General features: G+C 36.0%; 1 protein-coding gene across 17 annotated transcripts in view; it reads left to right on the plus strand.

Moving 5' to 3' along the window:
* The window catches only part of bru1 (bruno 1), a 703,720-nt gene that overhangs the window by 436,736 nt on the left and 245,499 nt on the right, over positions 1-21,485 (plus strand). For all 17 annotated transcript variants that reach the window (XM_073970790.1, XM_073970786.1, XM_073970797.1 and 14 more), the window contains one exon: positions 15,462-15,853. In XM_073970790.1, coding sequence (XP_073826891.1) covers positions 15,462-15,853 — 392 coding nt within the window. The remainder of the gene's footprint in view (positions 1-15,461; positions 15,854-21,485) is intronic.

Raw genomic sequence — 21,485 nt, forward strand, 5'->3', positions numbered from 1 at the left:
AGGGTTTTATCCTATCAGATGCAGTTCGGATTTTATGGCTTCATCTAACCCGGGCTAAATCTACACTTTTTTTCATTTATCAGGTCTCTATCTCAGAAACGAATAAGAAATTCGCCTTGCTGTCTTTAGCAATCTTGTAGCCCTAAACTAGTAAAACTTATCTTTTGAAAACAAGTGAGCAAAGGCTATAGTCGGGACGGGGCCGACCATGTGATACCCTACACCACTACCCCTGTGCATAAGCTTTTCACTGGTAAATATTTCTTTTAGAGAATATAAACCGACTACCACCAAAAATAATATGCCTCTTTGTCTCTGGGACCCCCATAAGCAACCAAAATTTCGTGACCATCCAATCAAAATTACGACCTGTAGCTTGATTGCAAAAAATGGAAGAATTGGATGCATTGCCGACTATTGTGGTATCTCCCTTGTTTGACCACCTTCGCCAACCTGCTTCACACCAATGTAAATGTGATATTTTCTTCCTCCATTGACAGGCTTTGCCGTAGGAATACCCCTACTAGAAGCCAATATATTCACAAAGAATAAAACTTTGAATTTGTCTCCAAATGAGTTTTTCCCCATTCCGACCCCTAAATATTATCCGACTATCACCAAAATCAATAGGCTTCTTCCTATGTGTGACCCGCATCAACTCCCAAAAAATTCGTGACGATCCGATCAAAATTGCGACCTGTAGCGTGATTACAAACAAATCGGAAAATGGGATGCATTACCGACTATTGCGATATCTCTGTTGTTTGAGCAGCTACGACAACCTACTTTACATCGTTGTAAAGGTGATATTTTCTACTTTCCTTACCAGATTTTGCTTTTGATATGCCTCTTGAAGAAACAAAGATATCGGCTTTGAAATAAAACGTTGACCTTTCTCGAAATAAGTGTTTGCCCATTCCGACCCCTGAATATTATCCGACCATCATCAAAATCAATAGACTTCTTTCTTTCTGGGACCCCCATTAACCCCCAAAATTTCGTGACCATCCGTTCAAAATTGCGACCTGTAGCGTGATTACAAAAAAATCGGAAAAGGGGATGCAATTATCGACTATTGCCATATCTTTGCTATTTGACCTACGACAACCTACTTTAAATCGTTGTAAAGGTGATATTTTCTACTTTCCTTCTCTGGTTTTGCTTTTGATATATCTCTTAAAGAAACAGAGATATTGGCTTTGAAATAAAATGTTGACTTTCTCCAAATAAGTGTTTGCCCATTCCGACCCCTAAATATTATCCGAGCATCACCAAAACCAATATGTTTCTTCATCTGTGAGACCCCCTTTAACCCTCAAATTTTCGTGACGATTCGATCAAAATTGCGACCTGTAGCGTGATATCCAAAAAAATAGAAAAATGGGATGTATTACCGACTATTGCGATATCTCCGTTATTTGGTTACCTACGCCGACCTAGTTTGCATCATTGTAAAGACGGGATCTTCTACTTTCATAGTCAGGCTTTGCTTTTGGAAAATTTTCAACCAAAGCTGTGATATTTGTCAATATAATTAAAATCGCAAAAATGAAAATTGCGGTTTTATTTGCTACTATTGTGATATCTTCGTTGTTTGATCACCTGCGAGCACCTACTTTACATCATTAAAAAGGTGATATTTTCTGCTTTCATTTTGGTATACCCCATATAGAAGCTGAGATATTGGCTTTGGAAAAAAACGTTGTCTTTTTAGCCACCTAAGTTTTTTGCCCTTTCCGGCCCCTAAATATTATCCGACCATCACCAAAATCAATAGGCTTCTTCCCCTCCGGGACCCCCATCAACATGCAAAGTTTCGTGACGATCCGAATCACCTGTAGCGTGATTACAAGGTTTAGATGGACAGACGGACAGACGGACGGACGGACGGACGGACGGACTGACGGACGGACACACATGGCCAGATCGACTCAGCTCGTAGAGACATTCATTTTGGTATATATAAGTATGGGTCTACGAAGATTGTTTCGATGCGTTACAAACTTTTTGGCCAAAACCAACTTATAATACCCTCCCCACATAGTGGTGTAGGGTATAAAAACCACATAAGAAAAACTCCATCTAGGGCATCAAAATCTATCAAATATAGAACATTTTACATAATTGCTGAAATTCTGGTCACTATCGGGTAAACTATTGGGAGTTGAACCAAGTAGCCTTTTCCAAAAATCGTCCAAATAATGTTCTCAACAATTCTTCAGAACATTCCGAACCTCTAGAATGCTTACTTCATGTTGTTTCAGGGGTATTCTGCATCATAACTTTTACAAAACTTATTTCAAACACAGTTCACACCAACAGTTTATTCTCGCATTTCGGATTTCACCACATTATTGACATATTTATTAAATCGTCGTTGAGAAATATACTGACAACAGCGGGATAGAGGCATTTTACAAAAATGACATGTTCTGAAGAGTTGTGTATTCCATTACAGGGAATATTTTTCCAGAAGAAAATATTCAGAAAAAATTTACGGTTTTGGAGATACGGTGCGAAATGTTTAAAAATTGTGGAATTTTTGCATATATTTTGAAATTTGAGGCAATAAATGTAGTTTTTCGAGTTCATTATTTCTCCAAATGTTTTATTCTTGTCCTTATCTACAAATTTGCTTCAGAGGAGATTCGCATTGGTTTCAGAGATATACCCCCGAATTTCTTTACAAACTCAATATTTAACCATGTTTAGATGGGGCTATAAGTCCGAGCTGGATCTGACACAACAAAACCCATCTAGGGTTTCTTGTCATTTGGGTCTGCACTTTCAAAAAATCCTCAATCCGAATTGTTTGCACAAGATCACCTTAAAAATGTTGCACAGTGTAATCAGCGAAAACATCAACCTTTTTATTTTGCAAAGCACAAAGGACGTATTATAATATATGTATAGGCACCACATATAATAAAAATAAAAAATTTGTATTTTTTACAAATTTTGCAATATGCGAGGTTTTTGAACACAAACATCATCACAATTGCCATCGATGAAAAAGAGTCCACATTTGTGCTTATAAAGCAAAATAGCTGTCAAGTATGCAGCTTCCTTGCAAAATAAATAATTAAATTATTAAGTATCATAATTAAATTATTAATTATCAGATTTTTGCTCAAAAGTTTGGCCCATATCATCCGATTATCATCCAAAGGTGTAGGCTAGTTCTTTGCAATGTACACCAACCTTGGATGACGTTATATCTGAACTACTTTAGCTGTAGTATTCTTTTTAAGTATACATTTTCCTGTGGACTTACGACCTTTTCGTGCGTAGCAACGATATGCTACAAAAATTTAAAAATGACATTTACTGGAAATTCTATTCAACCAATTTGTACTGGAATTATGTAACTCTCTTTTTGTATGTAATTCTCTTATTCTGATCGATTACTTACCGAAGAATGTTGTTAATATATTAAACAAATTAAATTTTATTTTTACCGATTTTTATCGGTAACTAAAAAAATTCTAAAAATAAAACAGAAATGACAAGATAAAATTCTAAGAATTGATTTTATTTTGCTTTATCTCTGTCTTTTTCTCAAAATTTCATTTTAACATTAGTATGTATTTTTTAAAGATAACAATATATCGATTTTTAATTTCATTTTCATTGACAAAACTGACTAAAGTCCAGACATCAATTAAGTTTATTTATTATTTACCAAACAGTAAAACTATTGAGCATCTCCATGTCAAAGGCCAGACTATATTCCACATAATCATAGATCCTTGCTTGTTACCCCCTTCTTCTTGTATTGTGTTACAATGTTTACTTTTTCATTGGTCCACCAAACGTCAGGCTAGAGGCATACAAAGGATTCTTCATTTATCCATTTTCCCTCAGAAAGACAAAAAAAATTCATTTGCTCTCAAGCATTTTTCTTTTTCATTTTGTCTGTTTTTTTTCTGATGATTTTCCATTCTCCCTTTTCATTTCATTTTTCCTCCCATTTTGGATAATGAATTTAATTGTTCAGTAGTATCAAATTGCTTTTTCAGTCAGTTCTTCTTCATTTATTTCTTGGTAATTTAATTAATTATGTCGAATTATTGGTGGGTATTTTATATGTTTTCTTCTTCATTCTTCACGTTGGCGTTGTTTCTGTTGTTTTTCTTGCCTTTCTGTCCTGCCGTCTATGGGCTTTCCTTGAGTGAACTGCAGGACAAGGAATTTGAGAAAATGATTATTACCTGTAATGGCCAATAACAGGTGACCAACAACGACGATTAAGTCGAAATAAGATAGCCCAAGTGAAAGCTGAAGATGTTATTCTTCGCCTGTTTCGTGGTCTTTTGTGTAATCCAAGATGAGAACTTGTCGTTAATGTCTTAAGAAACGTATTTTATTTTTTTCTTCAATGAGTAAAATTGCAGAAAATTTAATTGTGCATTAAATAATACGAATGGATTTCAGAAGTTCGGTAGAGATGGAATTTAAGAATTCTTGCGAGTCGTATGACAAAAAAAATAATAATAAAATAACGAAAAGAAAAATACGATATACTACTTGCCATAGAAAAAACATTACACTTACGAAGTTCATACTCCAAGCTCCAATAGAAAGCAAGGACACCCACTAATCATTAAACTCTATACATAATTAGTTTGTTTAGTATCCTCCTGTCAAATATATATTTTTGTTAAAAGAAAATGACTGGGTCATATTGTAAATGTAACATTAAAAATAATTACGAAATTAGTAATTTAATTGAAAGGAAATGATAACTAAAAAAGTGATTATTTTTCCTATTCAATCATTCATTAGCTTGGACAGCATTTATTTTGCTATTGAGAGTTGTTCACATTAATACACATGTGTGTATGAAATAAAGCAGAGAATAAGTTAGTGAATGTATTTTTGTTTTTTTTTTTCATTTGTAATATATTTTCATTTTCATTTAAAATCCATTCATTCAATTCAATACACCCACCATTACATTCGCAACTCGTCAAAAATGACAATCAACTGCAACATCGGACAGACAAATCGATAGTGTCCGATTCCATCAGCTTTTCATATAAAATGATGATGTTTATAGACATTGGCCATTTCGTTTCACTGTATATCGCCGGCATATATTTGTGTTGTGTCTGATGATGTATATATTTACCAAATACAGTGGGATAAACATCAATGATATGCAGACCTGCATTGCCAAGTTGGTGGTTTTCCCACTACTTGTGGTGATTTTTGACGTACAAAAACCACTGTTTAAGCAGAAATGTCAACTGTTTTAAGGTAAAAATCGCAACAGACCTATGGTGCGTATGTGGCTGTAGAGATTTTTACCTCGGAACAGTTGGCATCCTTGTTGACGAAGTAATGGATATAGTACTCACATATTTTTAGACCAAATCTAACACATTGAAATTATGTTCGTCAACTTACCCATACATACCAAAATGAACGTCTTGACAAAGGAAAGCGATGATGTATGGTGTGTACGTCCCCCCTTCTGCCCATCTAAGCCTTTGTAATGAAGCTACAGGTCCCATTTTTTTCTGATCTGATCTCTTAGACCCCAATCAACCACAATGTTTGGGTTATAAGAGCGGAAAAAGCCTATTGATTTTAATGATGTTCAAATAATAAATAGCGGTAGGAATGGGCAAAAAGAAATATGACTTTGGTGAAATAATCAATATTTTATAAGGGATAGTCCAAAGAAAAGCCTGACAATACAGAGAAAAAAAAATCCGGCGATAAAAAAATTATCATATTGACGAAATTCGATAAAATTATTATATTGACTAAAATATTTATCGATTTTTTGTATTGAACTGATAAAATATTTCACATATTGACAAAAATAGGTATCAAAATATTCCAAATTTTGTATCAGTGGTTGTTAGAATATCTACCAATAATTATTAGGGTTATAACTTTTTTTTGCAAATATCAAAAATACCACCGCATAGCCGCATAGAGTACGAAAAACTACTATGAAATATGTACGTTGTAATTTGTTCTTAATCGCGAAAAAGTTTCCACACCAAATGCATTGAAGTTCAGTAATGCATTATTTAATTTTATTTGTTAAAATTACATATACCCTTTCCGTAATAACTTATTAATAGTTTTAATCTAATTTAAAATCAGTATCGAACCATTCTCGACCAATTTGGCTTTTGGGGTTGTATTTAATAAAATAAAACAACAAAATAATTGTAAATATGAACACTTTTTATCGATTGAAAAATTCAATAATTTTTTTTCATCAAGAAAATATTTTGTTTTAACAAGCACAATGTGGAATATTTTGATAAATATTTTTGTAAATATGTGAAATATTTTATCAGTTGTATTTTTACTTTGTGATCAAGTAATTTTATCGAATTTTGTCAATATGACAATTTTTTTATCGCCGGAAAATCGATAAATTTTTGATTGAATCTTTGAATTGTTTTATCAAATGGCTAAATTTTTTTCTGTGTAGAAGAAAGAATCCAACCTATTTCTCATTTTTTTATTTTACCTACCAAAAATTCCGAGTTAGTCATTATGTAACCCATTGAAAAGTAATGTAAACAAAAACAACAACTTATTATTTATTGTTGTCTTATTAGGACGAAGGTCATTATTTATGAACGCTTTTAATTAATTTAATTAATCGTTATGTATTGAAAAAGTGAATTCTAGCGAAGTCCCACACACCCAACCAATATGCTATGATCTTTTCGCTGGTGGCATATCTGAAGGTTCGGCATTTTGAAGGTTGTGGCATCAATATCGCCCCGAAATGGCTTGAATTTGGTATTTAGTCTTCGTTAGGGGTATAAAGCTTTCCATTTGAAATTTGTCGGTATAGATCGAGGCCTTCATATAGCGCGCATAGTATGGTACATCCCGATTTACGGTATTTTGAAGGTTGTGGCCTCAATATTCCACAGCAAATGCTTGTTTAGTCTTCGTTGGCGATATCAAACTTTCCACTTAAAATATGTCGGTATAGGTCCACGTCTTCATATAGTCCCCATAGAACGGTACCTCCAGATTTGCGGTACTGAAATTTGGTATTTAGTCTTCGTTAGTGGTTTATAATTTTCCACGTGTATGTGTATGATGGAGTAAGATAATGTTCTCCAGTAGCGGTATTACCAAAGGAAATGGGAAGAGATAGTTCATCTTAAAGTTTGATTTAATTTTTGGAGTTACTCTTTCCAATAGTTATCGTATCCAATATCCATTTTAGTTACAGCCTTCAGTCAGAAATATTTGACTTACTCACGAATATGAATTTATATCGTTGATCCTCGAAATGGTTTTAAACTGCAACAATTTTCACATCTGTGATAGAGGTCACCCAATGAACTGCATATATCTTCACCTTCTTCGAACTTCAAGTACTTTTAAAAGAAATATTACGATTTGCAAAGTTTGAGCCATATAGAATAGAATACTCAAATCGTTCATGTTTGTTCTTGCTCATCAGTGGTTGTAGTTGGTTCTGGGAGAGAAGAGTTCGAAAAAAACCGCAAGACTTTGGTTCGGTAACAATTCTAAAAGAATTCACAAGAAGATCTTAAGCTGGTAAAAGTAAAAAAAAATTGGAAGTTTTGGGGTGGATGTACACGAAGGTGTGGCCCGATATAGACCATCCCAGAAGATGATCTTAGTGTTAGATTCTAAGTTTATTATTCTCCCTTGGAGAGTTATAGGGTTTACCAGCCATACATAGGGATGGACATGGCTAGAACAACAAAATTGTCTGAAACTGATTTGGCCTAATCACATTTCCTGAGTATTTCTCTACAAGAGGTGTCGTAAAACAAGCCGGTAGGACAATATACATCGCACGGAAGGTGCTTACACCTGGGAAGTTTTTGAGGATTCTGAAACAGCAATGTTCATAGATGAGAAAAATACAAAAATAAGGAAAAATCACCGGAGGGATTTTTAAATAAATCGCGGTCAACGTTCACAATTTTCACTTAGCTCCATTTTGATAGGGCTTGCGGTGTCCAAGAAAAATCCTGGAAACCTAAAAAAACCTAAATATGTGACCTTTGACCGCAATTTTCGTTATTTCCATTTTTATAGGACTTGCGGTTTCCAAGCAAATTTGTAGAAACCTAAAAATGTGAACTTTGACCGCAATTTATTAAAAAAGCTGCTCGGCGATTTTTTTTTTTTTGATTTTTCTCATCTATGAACATTGTAGTTTAAGTATCTGCACAAACTACCCAGGTGTAAGCTCCTTCCATTTAATGTTGGTGCAGGCGCACCTTGATCGGCGTGCACTCCTTTTGTCTTCGGGGATACTGTACTCATCCTCATATACGTATGAATTGACAAAATCAGTTTCAGTAAATTTCAGTCGATTTAGTCTTGGCAATCCGTCTGTCTTTTGGGGTGCAAAACCGTTGTATCGATGAGGGACATTTCTGGTGCTTGTTTTTTATACCATTAAATTCTGAATCGATATAGCCATGGTCGTCTTTTGTAATCACCCTAGCGTTCACAACAAATAAGGTAGAACACTACATTTTGCACCAGAGTGTCCTTTTTGTTTAGCTTCCATATAACGGTACCTCCCAATTTTTCGTATTATGTTTTGGATTTCAGGTACAAATTATATCCGAAGTAGCGGTAATTTGACATTTAAAGATCTTAGTGATCACAACACCTGTCCACCAAAATTATCAATATACATAGGTCCATATTTTATGGTATTTTCATACCTTCAGCCTTTAGGCTATAGAGGGTATATACACATTGATATGACTAAAAATGTGCCTAATCCAAATAACGGGTTTAGAACCCAAGTATGTTTGAACGAAATCTGTTTCAGACAATTTGGAGTCGATTAAGCAATGTCCGAACCGAACGGGTCCAAACTTCAGCATTCGTAATATTTTTTTCCAACTAAGTTTAAGTTCGAAAATGGATCATATCGGCCCACTCCTCCACTTTCCAAAAGCAAAGCCAGACTATGAAAGTAGAAAATCCTATTTTATAATGGTGGTAGGTGGCCAAGTAACGGAGATATCGCAATAGGCGGTAATACATCCCATTTTTCCATTTTATTGAAATCATGCTACAGGTCGCAAATTTGATCGTATGGTCACGAAATTTTGGTGGTTAATGGGAGGGGGTCCCGAAGGAGAAGAAGACTACTGATTTTGTTGATGGCCGTATAATATTCAGGGTCAGAATGGGCAAAAATCTTATTTGGAGAAATGTCAACGTTTTATTCCACAGAAAATATCTCAGCGTCTATAAGGGGTATACCAAAAGATAAAGTAGAAAATATCACCTATCTAAAGATCTAAAGTAAATTGCGGTAGGTGGTCAAACAACGAAGATATCGCAATAGTCACTAATCCAACACAGCCTTTCATTTTTGAGATTTTAGTTGTAATGACGAATATTACAGCTTTGGTTGGGGACCTTCTAAAAGCAAATCCTGACTACGAACGTTGAAAAACCCACCTTTACAATGATGCGAAGTAGGTTACCGTAGGTGAACAAACCACGGAGATATCGCAATAGTCAGTAATGCATCTCATTTTTATACCCTCCACCATATGGAGGGTGTAATTAAATTTGTCATTCCGTTTGTAACTCATCGGAATATTCGTTGGTATTGAAAATGGATGGTTGGTATTGAAAATGGGATATATCGGTCCACGTTTTGATATAGCCCCCATATACCTCCCGATTTTAGGTATTTTTAAGGTTTTAGCTTCATTATCCTACCAAATGGCTGAAATTTGGTACTTAGTCTTCTTTAGAGGTATAAATCTTTTCCCCAGAATTTTGTCGGTATCGGTCCACGCCTTCATATAGCCCCCATAGAACGGTACCTCCAATTTTCGGTATTTTGAAAGTTTTAGCTTCATTATCACACCGAAATGGCTGAAATTTGATACTTATTCTACGTTGGTGGTATAAAACATTCCCCCAGAACTTTGTCGGTATCGGTCCATGCCTACATATAGCCCCCATAGAACCGTACCTCCCGATTTCGGTATTTTGAACGTTGTGGCCTCAATATTCTACCGAAATGGCTGAAATTTGGTATTTAGACTTCGTTGGGGGTACTCAAACTTCCCCTTTAAATTTGTCAGTATATGTCCACGCCTTCATATAGCCCCCTTGGAAAGGTACCTCCCGATTTTCCGTATTTTGAAAGTTGTGGCTTCTATATTCCACCAAAATGGCTGAAATTTGGTATTTAGTCTTCAATGTGATATAAAATTGTTCGCCAGAACAGGTACACGCTTTCATATTGCCCCATTTTCGACTAAAATTCGTCGGTATGAGTCCACGTTTCGATATAGCCCCCTTAGAACGGTACCTCCGGTTTTCGTAATACTGAAGATTGTGACGTCAATATCCCACCGAAATGGCTGAAATTCGTTATTTAGTCTTCCAAGAGTTATATAATATTCCAAAAGAGTATTATCAGTGCAGGTCAACGTCTTCCTATATCCCCATAGAAGCGTACTTCTTGATTTTCGGTATTGTTTTAAGTTTTAGCCACATTCTCTTACCGAAATATAGGAAATTTGTTATTTAGTCTTCTTTGAGTCTAAAAACTTTCCGTCAGAACGTTTTGAAATAGCCCCAACGGGACGGTGCCTCACATTGTTTTATCGAAATTACTGAAATTTAGTATTAAGTCATCTTCATACACGAAAGGAAACTAATTATTCCATTTTACTTCAATACAACTTGTGGTGGAGGGTATAACAAGTTCGGTCGGGCCGAACTTAACGCCGTACTTACTTGTTCTTCTTTTTTTTAATCAAGCTACTGGTCGCAATTTTGATTGGATCGTCACGATATTTTGGTGGTTATTGGGGGGTCCCGAAGGACAAGAAGACTATTAATTTGGGTGATGACCGGATAATATTCGGTGTAGCTAATGGGGGTCCCAGAGAGGAAGATGAATATTAGGTTTGATGAAGGTCGGACAATATGCCGTAAAAAATGTTTACCAGTAAAAAGCGTATGCACAGGGGTAGTGGTGTAGGGTATCACATAGTCGGCCCCGTCGCGATTGTAGCCTTTGCTCACTTGTTTCATATGTATTAGGTTGAATTATGGAATATATCGGTCCCGTCCTTTGTGCACCTCCCAACTTTTTTCCAAAAAGTTTTTCTTGGGAGTCCTGTTATAACGCACAGTGTCCAATTTTACGAAAAAAACTGCCCAAAAATAAAAAATGTATCAATTTACACTAAATAGGGTTAAATATTGTTTATATGTATTTACGTTTCTTGTTTAACAAGTGGGTATAAAAGCAGGTCAAAGTGACCCTATTTGGATTTTTTGTCTCAATATCTAAGTTGCTTATAAAACTATGATAATATCCAAAATAAACAACGGTTTTTAAATATTTTTTTTTTGGTAATTGTAATGAATGGTATGTGAAACGAATTTAAAATGTTCAGGGTCGTTAATGAAGTGTGCATTTCTTAATAAATGATGTCCGTACGTGTTGGATTTTTTCAAGGTAAATTTTCACAATAACTGATGAAAATAGTTATGAGTAAGATCGTGTTGGGCTGTATACCTTACAATTTCATAAAAAGGAAGAGTTTTTTTTACCAATTTCCATCGAAACATCCTGCACATATTTGCACTTTTAGCTTTTATGTAATTTTTATGTAAAAATATGAAAAACGAAACCAGCGCCCTGAAAAATAAGAACCCAAGCTTGGGTCATTTTTTAGTTTTGACCAGGTTTTGCTTAAAATTGGACACTGTGCGACGGATCAATTTTTTTGGACGGCAAGCCCTACATCCAGTGATAATGGCCCAAAGTCTCTAAAAATTCTTAACTACATTGGGTAGTACGTAAAATAACCCTCAAAAGAAGAAATCGATTTGGTGCAAACGTTATACATCATATTATATTTTACAGCCTCCCACACAAAGTTTTGAGTGAAGTTTAAGGTCTCGTCTGGGATCGTTTTTAAATTGTTGGCATGTTTTCTAAGCGGCCCTAGTTAAAACGGTACAATTACTTAATTTAGGCATTTCATCGGGCAAAATTGTAGACAGTAAAGGAAACTAATTATTCATTTTTTGTTCAGAATGTATAAAAAGTTCGGTACTGCAGAACTTAAAGCTTTTTACTTATTTATTTTCAAGTTGAGAAATCATCTGCAATAGACAATTTCAAATGCATAATCAATTCTTATGAAAATAAGGCATTCATTGGATAAGTGAGCGATATGCCTTCTTGAGTCTTTTACAACATAACCACCCTTGTCCACTGTTCTTTCATACATCGATTCCAATCAGCATTCATTATTACTATGTGTAATATTTGCACGAGTAATTTTACTTCTTCGCCTTTCCATCCATCCAATGTCAGTTGGACGACAGGCATATAAAAAATTGAAGGATGGAATAAAAGTGAAATATAAAAAATTGACAGATTTTAATAGCAATTTACTGTTGTTTTTTTTTTCACTCTCTCTCTTCCTCCTCTTTGTCCATTATACTACATTTTGGTTTTTGTTTTATTCATTTTGTTTACTCCACTTTTTCATACATGAACAATATATTGTTCAACCATCAGCGACCTGCAGTAGGTAGCGATGCTGTGAATTCTCGTTTAAAACAAAGTAAAGCAAGCAACAGCAACAATAAAGAAATGAAATATTGCATATACAGTTATTTTGTTATTGTAACATCACTCATTGTTTTCACCTATTACAATGCTAGGTGAGCACTGAATTGTGTTTGTGGGATATGTATTCAACAAAGGCTGAAATAGGGTGAAGGATAAGTTAAGCATATTGTAACGGTGTTCCCCTGTTTAAGAAAAAAGGATTTGCAACAAACTACATAGAAAACATAAAGAAACAGTTATCTCACTTCCAAGAGAGCTGTGATCAATGATATGGACTTTTTATACCCTCAGCATTTATGCTAACGAAGGTACATATATACACCATGTGGCTTATCGACCGCCTCTAGGGCCAAATCGGTTTGTCTTTTCGAGATTTTCGTGCGCATAATTTTTGCGAAAAAGGACCGAAGAGTACCGATATTGTCCATCATTGATCTTAAACTATGTTTGGACGAAATCCGTTTCAGACAATTTGGAGTCGATTTAGCAATGTCCGTCCGTCTGTCTAACCGATTTGGTTTTCGTAATATTTTTTCCAAAAAATTAGATAGGCAAAAAAGATGGGCAAAATCGGACCTCTCCCTTCGGGTACCACCCCCACAAATGTTAAAATTTTTTCGCAAAAATTATGCGCACTATAAATTTGGCCCACACTCTGCACATCGTAATATTTCTAGCAGACATAAATCAAGTTGGATTATGGACTATATCAGTCTACTCCTTCGGCAAACTCCTACACAAAAATTTAGGAAAATTGCAATTAAATACCTCCTCTCGAATCGTATTGATTTTTGTTGTCACAACTTTAATTCGCTGCCCCCATCACGACGGTACAACATTTTTTAGGAACAAGTCCATATTTTCTGAGAAAATAGTCCGAAAGCTGTAAAAACCCGATAAGGCTCCATGTGCAGTGGGTGCACCACACGATAAGTCTCCAACGAATAAATCTATTCGATCCAACATTTTGCAGTATTAATATTTTGCGCAGACTTAAATCAAATTCTAAGATGGGCCATATACGTCAACTCCTTTGGGTAATTCCCCCACGAAAGTTCAAATTTCAAAGGGACTAACCGATTTGGTCCATAATTTGCACATCGTATCATTTCTGTCAGAGATAAATAAGGCTGGAATATGGATTATATCGGTCCACTCCTTCAGGTACCTCGTATATAAAATTTCGGAGAAGTGCAGTTTGAGACCTCCTCTCGAATCGTCTTTATTTTTGTTGTAACAACTTGAATACGCTGCCCCCATCACGACGAGACATGCTTTTTGGGGGGCAAGTCCATACTTCATAAGAAAATGGCGCGAAAGCATTTAAAGCCCGATAAGGCTCCATGTGCAGTGGATGCACCGTAAGATAAGTCTCCAACGAATAAACCAATTCGATGCCAATGTTGGCAATCGTAAAATTTTGCGCAGACTTAAATCATGGGCCATATCGGTCCACAGTTCAGAATTTTACGCTAAAATGCTGCGAGCGATAACTCTCGTAGGCTGTAACCGATTTGGTCCATACATTGCACATTGAGGTATAGATCAGGTTATAATAGGGACCACACAAAATTTTGGAAAAGTTCTCCTCTCGAATCGTGCTGATTTTTTTTTTTTGCAACAGGTAACGCTCAAGGTCCCTTTACGATGGTACCAGTTTTTTGAGTGACAAGTCGACTCTTCTTGTGAAAGTGACGCGAAAGCTGTAAAAAATTCAAGTGTAGTGGCTGGAGGGAATAGTGCGTTGTTCCACACTTTGCATATCGTAATATTTCTTCGAATATTAGATAAAATTTGAATGTAGTGCTTGCTTATAGGTCCACTTCTTCCGGTACCTCCCCCACAGAAGTTCGGAAATATTCATAAAAATATTCATAAACGAAGCAACCGATTTGGCCCAAACCTTGGATCTCGAAATATTGTGTCCAAACGCTGTTTATGTTCAAAAGTGGGACCTACCATACCGCCCACGTAAATGTTCAACTTTTTTGCTTAAGGGAGGTTAAGGGTCTGTTCGAGAATACTCTAAAAATTTTTACCGAAGGTAGTCCTAGTGTGTGCCACCGTTGTGCAATGGTATGCACGCCCGCCTTGCATGCAGAAGGTCGGGGGTTGGATTCCCCGGCCAAGCAACATCAAACATTTTTCAACGGTGGCAAAATACCCCTCAGTAATGTTGGCGACATTTCCTGAGTATTTCAGCCTTGAAAAACTTCTCCATAAGTGGTGTCTTAAGACACGCCGTTCGGACTCGGCGATAAACAGTAGGTCCCATATCATTGAGCTTAATATGAATCGGGGTGCGCTCATTGATATGAGAGAAGGCTCCCTTGTCCCGTATGGGATGTTGTGGAACAATGTTTTTTTTTTTGTAGTCCTAGTGGACCTGTTTAAAAAAAATGATTTGAGACCATAGTGTACAGTTGTAAACAAATTAATCTGAAACTTTGGCACCCAACGAATTAAAGTTATCAGCACCGAACAGGTTTTTCCTTGGTAAACTTGTGGCACCCTTAATTAAATTTGCGGTTTTCAATACCTCTTCTCATTCATACATGACATTATATATGCCCATTATTTGCAACGAATTTATTTTTAATTGTTACACCAACAACATCTCAGGCCAAAACATTTTTTGCATTACGGTCAATTAAACCCCACTGTTTTTTTTTCGACTCCACTGAAACTGTCATTGTGCGGTAACGGTAACCCTGTCACATTAATCATTAATCGCCGATATAAGAGATTCATTATTGTTAAAGAGCCATAAACTGATTGTAACATTCCTCTTCACACTCTCGGCCACTCTAATATTCTTCATTCTCTCTCTTTTCCCATTTCTATTTTACAGTGCATTTGGTATGAGTGATAAAAGTAGTACCACCAACAGCCTACCGAATAGCCCTATTCACAACAATAACAACAACACATCATTGTTGAATAAAAACAATGCCGTCTCGAACCTGTGCAGCAACAATAACAACGCGAATGCCATCAATAATAACAACAACAATACATGCAGTACAAATCGCAATCTGATGGTAGTCGATGGTGAATCATGCTTTCGCATGGACACCGATGGTCCATTCCTACGCGAAGAACCAGATCCAGACAATATTAAAATGTTCGTTGGCCAGGTGCCAAAGTCCATGGATGAGGCTCAATTGCGTGCCATGTTCGAAGAATATGGACCAGTACATTCGATAAATGTATTGCGCGACAAAGCCACCGGAATCAGTAAAGGTAAGTGGAAATGAAATGTGTAGAGTAACAAAAATAACAACAACAACAATTGCTCAATGGATGTGGGTATGTTGCATGGTGTCCTGTAACATTGAAGTAGCAGCATCATGTTGCCTTTTGCCTATATGTCCTTCATTTTTTTTTGAACCCCTTCTTGCATTGTGTATTTTGCCAGTAGCCGGAGTAGAACAATGTCGAGTATCGTTGACTGTTGTCTAGCTGGCTGTGTGACTGCCTATCTGCCTACCTTGTTGGTTGTTTTCATTAATGCCAAGGTGATGATAATTTATTGTTTTTCACAAGATTTTTATTTAAAAATCATTTATAAAAATAAATTGTTTTCGCCCCTCTCAGATTGCCGGGTTCAATTGTGTGCTGGTTGCAGCAAATGCTTGTTTGCCCAGACGTTGCCACATGAGAAGATCGACATTTAATTTAAAATGAATCGTGTGAGGAAAAAAATAGCCATTAAAGTGTTCAAAGACAGGTGATGTGTTTTGTTGATGTCAAAGCTTAGAACAAGAGGTTAAACAGATAGGAAAAAGTCTATAGGTAAACTTCCAATTGCATCTCAAAAAATTATGAAGTTGGGTGAAGCCAAAGTCCAGTTACTAATTGAGGGATGGCAAAACTGATATCCTGTTTCAACTTTTAATTGTCCTTATCATAACTAGGGTCCTTATTTCATAACATGTTTGCTGGAGCATTATAAACCATTTTGGAGATGCATACGGTTCTTAACGTGTTTGGCTATACTTGTTTGGTGGATAAGGAAATATCACAACATTCTGTTTGGTATTGCAAATGGGCTATATCGGTCGAAGTTTCGATATAGCCCCCCTAAAACGGTACCTCCCGATTTTCGGTATTTTGAAGATTTTAGCTTCATTATCGCACCTAAATGGTTGCAATTTAGTCCTTAGACTTCATTGGTGGTATACAATTTTCCACCTAAAATTTGTCGGTATAGGTCCACGTCTTAATATAGCCCCCATAGAACGATACCTCCCGAATTTAAAAGTTTAAAGTTTTTGGTTGAAAAATTGTACTTAAACATCGTTGGGGGTACACAGCGTTCCATCTGAAATTTGTCGGTATAGGTCCACGTGTTCATATAGTCCCCCACAGAACGGTACTTTCCGATTTTTGGTAATTGAAGGTTTTGGCCTCAACATCCCACCGAAATGACTGAAATTTGGTGTGTAGTCTTCATCGGGGGTAAACAACTTTCCAACTGAAATTGTTCTGTATAGGTCTATATTTTCATGTAGCTTCTATAGAAAGTTACGTCCCCATTTTCGGTATTTGAAAGGTTGTGGCCCAAACATCCACCGAAATTGCCGTCAACATTTTGTCGGTGTATGTCTTCAAATAGCCCCATAGAACGCCACTCACGGATTTTCGATATTTTGTAAAGTTTTAGCCAGGAATACAAAACATTATAACAAGTACAAAACATCCCTTGCAAAATATCAGACAGTATACGTGTTTTGCATAGGCCCCATGTAAGGGTACCATCCGATTTAAGATTTTTTGAAGATTGAATTCTCATTTTCCTACCGAATTGTTTGTTAATTGGAGTTTTGTGTTCCCAGAATATAGAACACTTATTCGCAAAAAACTATTCATGTACATATATGTAGGTTTTAGTCCAGACATGACCAAAAAGTGAACTGAGAAAATGTGAATGTATTCAAAATATTGGCAACTTATAACAGTGTGTTAGTAAGTTTGTAATCACGCAAGCTGTAAAACAAAAACAAATCAAAACATTTGTTCTCTTTTGTACGCTCTTTCTTTCACATTCGGGTCGTGTGCGTGTAAATTGCCGAAAATCATCGGCACCGCCGTGCCAATTGTGACCATGCTTGTTTTCAAGTTCCCTAATATACCATTTTTATACCTTCAGCCTTTAGGCTAACGGTTTTAGATCCCAAGTATGTCTAGACGAAATTCGTTTCAGACAATTTGGAGTTGATTTAGCCATGTCCGTCTGTCTGGCTAGAGCGCACGATAACTCTCGAAAGGATCAACCGATTCGAACCAAATTTTGAGTATCGTAATATTTTGTCCAAATTTTGTTTAAGTTCGAAGATTAGCCATATTGATCCACTCCTTAGGGCAACTCCCCCGATAAAGTTCAAAATTTGTCTATAAAATGGTGTTAACGACAACTCTCGAAGAGAGCAATCGATTTGGTCCAAACTTTGCACAACGTGCTATTTTTTCCAGATATAGATCGGTCCGCTCCTTCAGGTGCCTCCCACACAAAATTCGGATAAAGTGGCGTTTAAGAGCTCCTCTCGGATCGTCTTGAAATTTTTTCAGTAGGTTTCCTTTACGACGATGCATTTTTTTCTTGAGCAAGTCCATACTTCCTGAGATATTGGCCTTAAAGCTCCAAGAAATCCTGAAGGCACCAACCAAAATGGTAAATCCGCCAGATAATTCTTGCGGATAGTTTCTGATTGGTGCAGACTTTGCACATCGTATTATTTCATCCAGTCATGTATCAGGTTGGAATATGGACAATATCGGTCCACTCCTTCGGGTACCTCCCACACAAAATTCGGGAAAAAGTGAAGTTTAAGAACTCCTCTCGCATCGTTTTGATTCTTTTTTCAGTACGTTGTTCTAGCGGCCTCATTTACAACGGTACATTTTTTTTTCCGGCGTAAGTCAATACTTCCTGAGATAATGACCCAAAAGCTCCAAAACCCTGCCGTCACAAACTAAAATTGCTATTGTGCAAGATAAAGCCCCACATTGCGGTACGTACAGATTTTAAAGCGAACTCAATATATTTATATTGTGTTTGGTTTTGTTGCTGTTTTTTCTGGCTAGGGCGGTGGTGCTCAAAATATTTTGTGCAATAGTCTCTCTGAGCGAGCCATTCCTTTGCTAAACCACGGCAGATGAGAAAAAATGGTAACATATGTTGTTGTTGTAGTCACGATAACGTATATGGGTGATCTTGTCTGGGCTAGGGGTATATCTCTGTCAGCTCTTACTTTCTTACTTGTTTCGTAGTTAATTAAATACAAACAAATGCTTGGAAGAATTATGGTATTTTGGGTTCGTTTTTTTTTCTGTACATATTTTGAAAATTCTCTTTTGAGAAACAAATGTTCTATTTTTTATTGTGGGTGTGAAAAATCTTTACACACACTACTACAAAAAAGGGGCTCCCACTGCCGAGGCCTGTTTTAGTCTTACCCCTATGAACCAGAATTGTTCAATTTTATGTATTTCTAGGGATTTTTTGTCAAATTTTCGAACCAAGGTTGCTGTAATTTGGTATTGTGTGTAGTCAGAGGATAGAAAGAACAACCATTAGCTCTTTTAAAGAGTGTAACTACATTTTCCTTCTGAAGTGGATGTAACTTGGAATTTTGGAATCTCAATTGTTAGAAAACCTCTACACAGAAAATTATCAGTATAAAGTGATTATCATCAGTGAAGATATTATTCTCCTCCAAGGAATTATTCTAAACGTAGGGAAAGAGCTTAATGGTTACTAATTTTTCAAATTAACTTCAATAAAGTGATGGTGGAGGGTATAAAAAACGCCGTTATTACTTGGGGGCTATACCAAAACGCCGTTTTTGCTTGTCCTATTTACAGTCATACCTACCTTAGGAGATTCTTTTTCGCAATTTTCAAAAGCTGATGTTATTGCTAGGTAAGTAAATTTAGCTTGAAGGATACGAAGCCATAACTCATCGTAGCAACTTCATTCGGTGACCTCAATTCCATTGTAAAACCAATAGGAAAGATTAATAATTGGAGAAGTAAATAGAGTAGGGGGTATATAGAGTAAAAATAATGAAGGATGATGGGTTGGTAATTCTGACTCTTAATGCACGCCCTAAAAAAGACTAGACCCAGCTGAGTGTTGAGATTTCATATATATAGTATTTAACCAGTGCCTTTAGCATAAGGCATCGACAAAGTAACTATATGAAAATTCGCCTCCATTTGTTTCTCAACCGATTTCCAATTTTTATGAAAATTGGAATGTGTGACTGACTTTGAAATTTCAGATTTAAATATAACTCCCACATACATATCGTCACCTGAAATGCCCAAAGACGTAACCCTCAACCTAACCCGTTGAGGGTTACATCTTTGGGCATTCCAGGTGACGATATATATTACATATTACCGCCCGAATTAAATTCTTTCCGTAGTGGTTTTGCCTTATATCTAAATAGTCGCTATTCTTTCTTATGCTATGTCAGATTGTTACATAGCACCCAAAATGAATCTTGGGCATTATGACCGTCCAGATTTTGGGTATTTTTTCTTATACCGAGATAAATATATATTGAGAAAAACGACTTACCATAAAAATTTCACCTTCTTCGTGTGTTGATGCGATCGCACTACGTATTTTCCAATTATATAGATCAGTGCGTAAACTACCCTATGGTCATTGGGTCTTTGGTATTATTATTAGAAACAAATTTTTATTTCAACGTTATTAAAAGGTAAGGGGATTTTAAATTGTGTAAACGTAATTCATTGGACAATGTGACCAATCACTTACAGAGGATTTTAAAGGGGAATACAGTGCAAATGATTGCCGGAGATAACTGGCTTTACGTCTATGAGTTGTTCACCTTCAGCCACAATAAAAAAGCTTCACTATTTTACTTAATTTAATTAATATGTTTGCCATGGCGATTATAATTTTCTGCAGAGGCGGAGAATTTCGTTTCTCAAATTACAGAAAAAAAGATTATAATACAGCGTGACTTCTCACACGTTGTTAAAATAAACAAGTAAAAAACATTAAGTTCGGCCAGGTCGAACTCATTATACCCTTCACCATAGGTGCAAAAATTGTTCGACCACGGATACCCAAAATGCTTAAATTTGGTAAAAAATTATTTGAAATTTCTTTAATGTGTTGGTACCTTTATATGGGGGATATATGTACCAAAAAAGGACCTATGTGGACGATTTTTGGTGGCGAAGTTTCGTGTGCACTGAAATCCTCAAGTATTTAATTACAGATAGTTCGATTAAATATTTTAGCTAAAATCCTGGAAATCCTGGTACAGTTATATGGGGGTATACCAAACCACGGATCTATGTTAACGATTTTTGGTAGATAAGTTTCGTGGCCGCTGAAAACCTCAAGCGTCAATTTACAGCTAAGTAGGTTAAATATTGTAGCTAAAATCCTCGAAATACCGAAAATTGGGGATACACCAAAAAATTGACATATGCACAGTGGATCCACCCATTGGCCAAAATTAAAAATAATAATGTCTAAATTTTGGTACAACATCTGGCAACTACGACAGCTATGACATGGACCTTTTTAAAAATATATTAGGTTTTGTTTCATTCGAACGTGATCTTCTTAAGAATAGCTTTAAAAGTCGGAACATTTGACTAATATTTTTTGTTGTGAGTACAACCTATATTTTAAGTGCAAGTAAATAAATTCAAAATATCGCGAAATTAATACGTATAGCAAAATATTATAGTGGATTTTGAAGGAGGAGGTAATCGCTTAATTTTCATTAAAAAATAGTGTTTTAGCGTGTTGTGGAATTCTAGTTAGCTTCATATTTTCTTAGTGTATTTTGTTGGCGGTACGTGGCTTCCAGGAATAACGCTA

This window comes from Musca autumnalis, unplaced genomic scaffold (assembly GCF_047663935.1).
Source record: "Musca autumnalis isolate F117 unplaced genomic scaffold, ASM4766393v1 scaffold_2, whole genome shotgun sequence".
Taxonomy (NCBI): Eukaryota; Metazoa; Arthropoda; class Insecta; order Diptera; family Muscidae; genus Musca; species Musca autumnalis.